Source organism: Leptonychotes weddellii, unplaced genomic scaffold (genome assembly GCF_054177405.1).
Source record: "Leptonychotes weddellii isolate Sample4059 unplaced genomic scaffold, ASM5417740v2 HiC_scaffold_10498, whole genome shotgun sequence".
Lineage (NCBI taxonomy): Eukaryota > Metazoa > Chordata > Mammalia > Carnivora > Phocidae > Leptonychotes > Leptonychotes weddellii.
In genome coordinates, this window is record NW_027681796.1 from 1 (window position 1) to 5,346 (window position 5,346).

General features: G+C 51.5%; 1 protein-coding gene across 1 annotated transcript; it reads left to right on the forward strand.

The window, feature by feature from the left end:
- The first annotated feature begins 450 nt into the window (after window positions 1-450).
- Window positions 451-1,733, forward strand: LOC102742748 (3 beta-hydroxysteroid dehydrogenase/Delta 5-->4-isomerase). The gene has a single exon (XM_006748459.3). The coding sequence runs from the start codon at window positions 451-453 to the stop codon at window positions 1,315-1,317; it is 867 nt and encodes a 288-aa protein (XP_006748522.1). The 3' UTR covers window positions 1,318-1,733.
- Window positions 1,734-5,346: the final 3,613 nt, after the last annotated feature.

Consider the following 5,346-nt stretch of genomic DNA (forward strand, 5'->3'; position numbering starts at 1 on the left):
TTTATTTATTTGACGGAGGGACACAGCGAGAGAGGGAACACAAGCAAGGGGAGTGGGAGAGGGAGAAGCAGGCTCCCTGCAGAGCAGGGAGCCTGATGTGGGACTCGATCCCAGGACCCTGGGATCATGACCTGAGCCGAAGGCAGTCGCTTAACCGACTGAGCCACCCAGGCGCCCGGGATAAATGATAATTTTCTAATGTCTTCACTCAGCAAAATATAAAATAGCAACCCTCTGTCCTTTTCCAGAATTCAAGGTACACACACAGATCCAGGAAATCCAAAAAGCCTAGAAATTCTTGCTCTCCAGAACCCAAAGGCCAGCTTCTTCTCATTTTGGCAGTTTTGCATTTTTCCTACGGCTGTAGCATGTTCAGCTCTTAGGTCGGAGACACAGAGGAATGCACTCCTGGTCTGCAATAACCACCTCACCTGGGGGGAGGCGGTGGGCATGGTTGGGCCTTTGGGTTATTTGTTGACACTGACGGTGTACTCCCCACGGGCAGGTACCCAGCTGCTGTTGGAAGCCTGTGCCCAGGCTAATGTGCCGACCTTCATCTATACCAGCACCATAGAGGTGGCTGGGCCCAACTCCTACAGGGAGATCATCCAGAATGGCCACGAAGAAGAGCATCTCGAATCAAGATGGTCTGCTCCATACCCCTACAGCAAAAAGCTCGCAGAGAAGGCAGTGCTGGCTGCTAACGGGTGGGCTCTTAAAAACGGCGGCACCCTGCACACCTGTGCCTTAAGGCCCATGTATATCTATGGGGAAGGAAGCATATTCCTTTATGACTATATATACAAGGCCCTGAGGAACAATGGCATCCTGACACATCATAGCAAGTTCTCTGTAGTCAACCCTGTCTATGTTGGCAATGTGGCCTGGGCTCACATTCTGGCCTTGAGGGCCCTACGGGACCCCAAGAAGGCCCCAAGTGTCCGAGGACAGTTCTATTACATCTCAGATGACACACCTCACCAAAGCTATGATGACCTCAATTACACTTTGAGCAAGGAATGGGGCTTCTCCCTGGATTCCAGAATGAGCCTTCCTATATTTCTGGAGTACTGGCTTGCCTTCCTACTGGAAATAGTGAGCTTCCTGCTCAGTCCAATTTACAAATATCAACCCCCCTTCAACCGCCACACAGTGACATTGTTAAATAGTGTATTTACCTTCTCCTATAAGAAAGCTCAGAGGGATCTGGGGTATAAGCCACTCTTCAGCTGGGAGGAAGCCAAGCAGAAAACCATGGAGTGGATTGGCTCCCTGGTGAAACAGCACAGAGAGACCCTAAAAACGAAGACTCACTGATCTGGGGGTGACAAGGACGTAGATGCAGATGTTGTTGGGAGACAGCTATCAAGCTCTCCCCTCTGGCATCATACGGAAAGAAACAAGGCCACGAGCCCGAGTCCTACTGTCTCCCTTTTACAAGACGGCCGTCTTACTGTTTTCCTCCTACCACTGGAAACCTTCCCAGTCCCTGGTCCAACCAGAAGCTTTCTGTCCTGCCCACGCTCCAGAGGACAGAGAAGGAGATTTGCTGAAGCTCCTAATACAAAAGTCTCTGCTGCTGGCTATGAGCTATTCAGGCCTCTTTCATGTAGAGTTTTGCCTATTATTTCCATTCCCTTTGTTATGTGCAAAGCATTTCTTATCTTTTACAAATTCCTATTCCTACATGCAGCTCAGTGAAAAGAGTAATAAACATTTTAATGCCTAATCTGGAGGACGCTGTGGTTGATGTGAATACATACTTTCCCCCTTCCCCCTCCATTTCTAGGGGGATGGAATGGAGGTGGGCAGAAGTGTCTGGAGGGGGGGAATTAAGTTGGACTAAGCACCTGCTATGTTTCAGGCAAATATCACTTCATTTAACCCTCTTCAGAAACCTCGAGGTTGGGATTGTTACTGCCTTTTATTGATAAGGAAACTTGATCATCAGAGGCCACTCACTAACTGCTAAGTGACCAGGACATTTAGCCCAGAAACACTGATTTGAAAGCCTCTATCTGTCCACTGAATCTTGCAGCCTGAACTGCTTAATTTACGGCTCGATGGGCGTGGGGTGGAGGGGTTTGTCAGCAGTGCAGCAGAGCGCAGACAGGAGTGTGCCCTGCTGCTCCTTGGGGGAGGCTGGCTCCTTTGGGTCACCTCCTTCTTGCCCAGCCCGGTGCAGGAGGCTCCCTAGGACCCAGGAGAACCCCTGAGGGGCAGCTGGGAGGGTCTTCAAGCCCTTGCCCGATGGCCTGGGCAGGGGAAGGAGAAGCAGAGAGGTAACCAGCCTCTATTGCCAATGTCAGTGTCCTTGAAGACCCCTAGGACCCACCGGGGCCACCCTGGCAATTCATAGCCAGTATCTAACCTTTCAAATCACATCATGAAACCACACCAGGGGTTCCCAGGAAAGTAAAGGGAACAGGTGTGAACGCCCCTAAAACTTTGTCTCCTACCCAGCGCAAGAGATAGAGAGGTCTACTACCCCCTCCCCCGCTCCCCCCAGAATCTACTCCTCCCTACTCTTTTCTCCTCTTCCCATCTCTCCCTTGCACTGTCTGCTGGGATGAAGCTCTATCCCTCTACCTCCTTAGCCTCTGTCCTTTCCCTCCACCGTCCCCTTCATCACTGACCTTCTCTGTTGCCCTCAGGAGAGGAAGCCAACCAAGGCAGGTGTGGGGACTTGAATGATGACACAGTCATCAACTGAACACAGGACCAACAGTCAAAGGAAACACTTTCAGGGCCAGCAGAGGCCGCGTGGCCTGAAGCAGGTGAGGAGGTGGCTGTTGGGCTCAGAGAGTGGGAGGTGAGAGCTGCCTGTATCCAGAGCCACAGAAGAGTCACACCCAACATCCAGATGGCTTCTTTCTTACCCAGGGAATGTACCGATTATGAATTCAGTTGAATTTGATTACCCCAAAGGAGATAATTTATGCTTTCATTCTAAGGAGAAAGGGGAAGAATATTCTGGTGGGGATGAAGGTTTCTATCACCTTCAAAACCCCAAGGGCCAGAGGATCGACAGGGGGCATCGGAGCAGAGTGGCCCCGTACCATGGGGGTAGGTGAGAATGAAACACTCTCTCTGACCTCCCCGCAGGGCACAGAGCACAAGGGGTAGCCCCTGTCCAGCTCCTGGGTGGTGCACACACCTTTACATGTGTGTGCCAGGAGCCAGGGAAGGGAAGAAGGGGGGTGGAATCTGGGACGAGGGCCCCTCAGCTGAGTTTTTAGCCTAGTGAGATTCCGTATCTCTGAACCCACCAGGGCAGGGAAGGAGCACTGTGAGCAGAGACAGAGGAGAGGGCATGTGACCAGCTGGTGGTCTAGCTGAATATGCATAAAGGCCTTGGAATGTTTGGGCCCAAGACGTTGGCCCTTCTTACTTATACTGGGCACAGAACTGAGGGCTTCCAGCCTTTAGAGCTAATGCACAGCAGCCTCCTTCCCTCCTCCCTCCCTCTTCCCTCTGCTCCCCTCCTCCCTCTCCCCTCCTGTCCCATTCCCTCCCTCCCTCCCCCCCAATCTCCTCCCCTTTCCTTCCTCTTCACCTCCATCTCAGTCTACATCCCCTTCTCCCCCTTTTTCTTTCCTGGCCCCCTCCCCCACCTGGATGCAGCACAGAGTAGGGTGAATGAATGAATGAAAGGGCAGGTAAGTGCTCAGCCACCCGGTTAAGCCCTAAGGATAGATGAGTCCAGGGAACGGAGCTCACCTGATGAGGGGGGTGGGGGGGGAGCCCCACAGAGCAGTGGGGCCTCAGCTAGGCCTTTAAGGGTGGGTGGGGCTTGGGTAGAAGAATGAGGTGTTCCAGACAGGTGAGGAGCCTGAGCAGTGGTGCCAAGGAGAGGGTGAAGGGGAGTGAGGAGGCTGGCCTGCCAGGTGGGAAGGGTTTACCCCAGGGGAGCTTAGATCGCTTAGGGTGTCAGATGGGACAATGAGGCTGGCCTCAGGGCAGAGGGGGATCGGGCAGGTGGGTGAAGGGCAGGGGGAAGGGCCCACAGGAAAGTGGCAGGGGGCCTGAAGGGGTGAGAGGGGGTGAGGTGGACTGGAAAGCCAGACAGACCAGCTGCTATAGAAACCCAGAGACCCTGTCTTTCACCCCACGTATAAAATTCTCAATTACTTTTTTAACATACAAAGAACAATAACAAAAACTGACCTCTCATTAGTAAGTCAAAATACCCAAGAAAAAGCTGAAGTCTGGGACAAGGGCAGGGCCGCTCTGAGATTAGGATGGGCCTCCTCATCCCTGGCATCCCGACAGCTCTAGGCGGTCTGGCTCACCCTGAAATGGATGAAGCTATTGGGGGAGGTCATCGAAGAGATGTGACTGCTGACTGACCCTCAAGCTGGACCAGGGCTCTCAGAGGCTCCTCACCTCCTCCCCTATCCTTGGAATGCGGGCCCTGCTTGCCTTTCCCATTCCCAGAGGCTGCTCCAAGGACACAGCCTTGAGATAATGATGTGGTGTTGAGAACACCTGTCCAGTATCCATGACCAAACCCAGTGAAGGCCTCCATATAAACTTTTAAGATCTGGCAGGTGGGTGCAAGGATCCATTCGTCTTGGGGCCACCCAAGACAAGCCTCATTAAGTAAGGTCCCTTTGCTTCTTTTTTTTTTTTTTAAAGATTTTATTTATTTATTTGAGAGAGAGAGAATGAGAGAGACAGAACACATGAGAGGGGATAGGGTCAGAGGACGAAGCAGACTCCCTGCCGAGCAGGGAGCCCGATGTGGGACTCGATCCAGGGACTCCAGGATCATGACCTGAGCCGAAGGCAGTCGCTTAACAACTGAGCCACCCAGGCGCCCAGGTCCCTTTGCTTCTTACAACTGCCACCTACCAACCTGGAGTGGCCTCTTAGGTCTCTCCCTGCCCTCTGATTGTAGGAATCGGCTGCAAATTACACCCTTACACCCAGGAAGCGCCCATGAGGATGGCGAGCCAAGTCTGTATCACAGTTCATGTGAATATTCACACTTTTTCCCTGAAGATATTTCAATGTGAGCAATTACAAAGTGCTGGCCCAGAGCCTCCTGGGGGTGTTATGTAATATATGATATTACCTTATTACCTTATTAAAATCTAAAAGAAATCTGAATTTCAAAACACATCTAGCCCCTAGAGTTTTGGACTAAAGATCATGGACTGCTGGTGGCCAAATTATGTGCCAGGTATTGCTTTATACATTTTAGATAATAATCTTCAAACATCACTCAAAAGCAGGTACTCTTTAATATCCTAATTTGACATCTGAGGAAACTGCAGCACAGAGAGGTAAATAATTTGCTCGAGGTCATCCAGCGAGTTCGTGGTTCAGGCATAGTAATCAAAG

What these genes read in the sequence shown, in the direction of transcription:
- LOC102742748 (XM_006748459.3), top strand. Translation starts at nt 451, where the DNA reads ATGGTTGGGCCTTTGGGTTATTTGTTGACACTGACGGTGTACTCCCCA.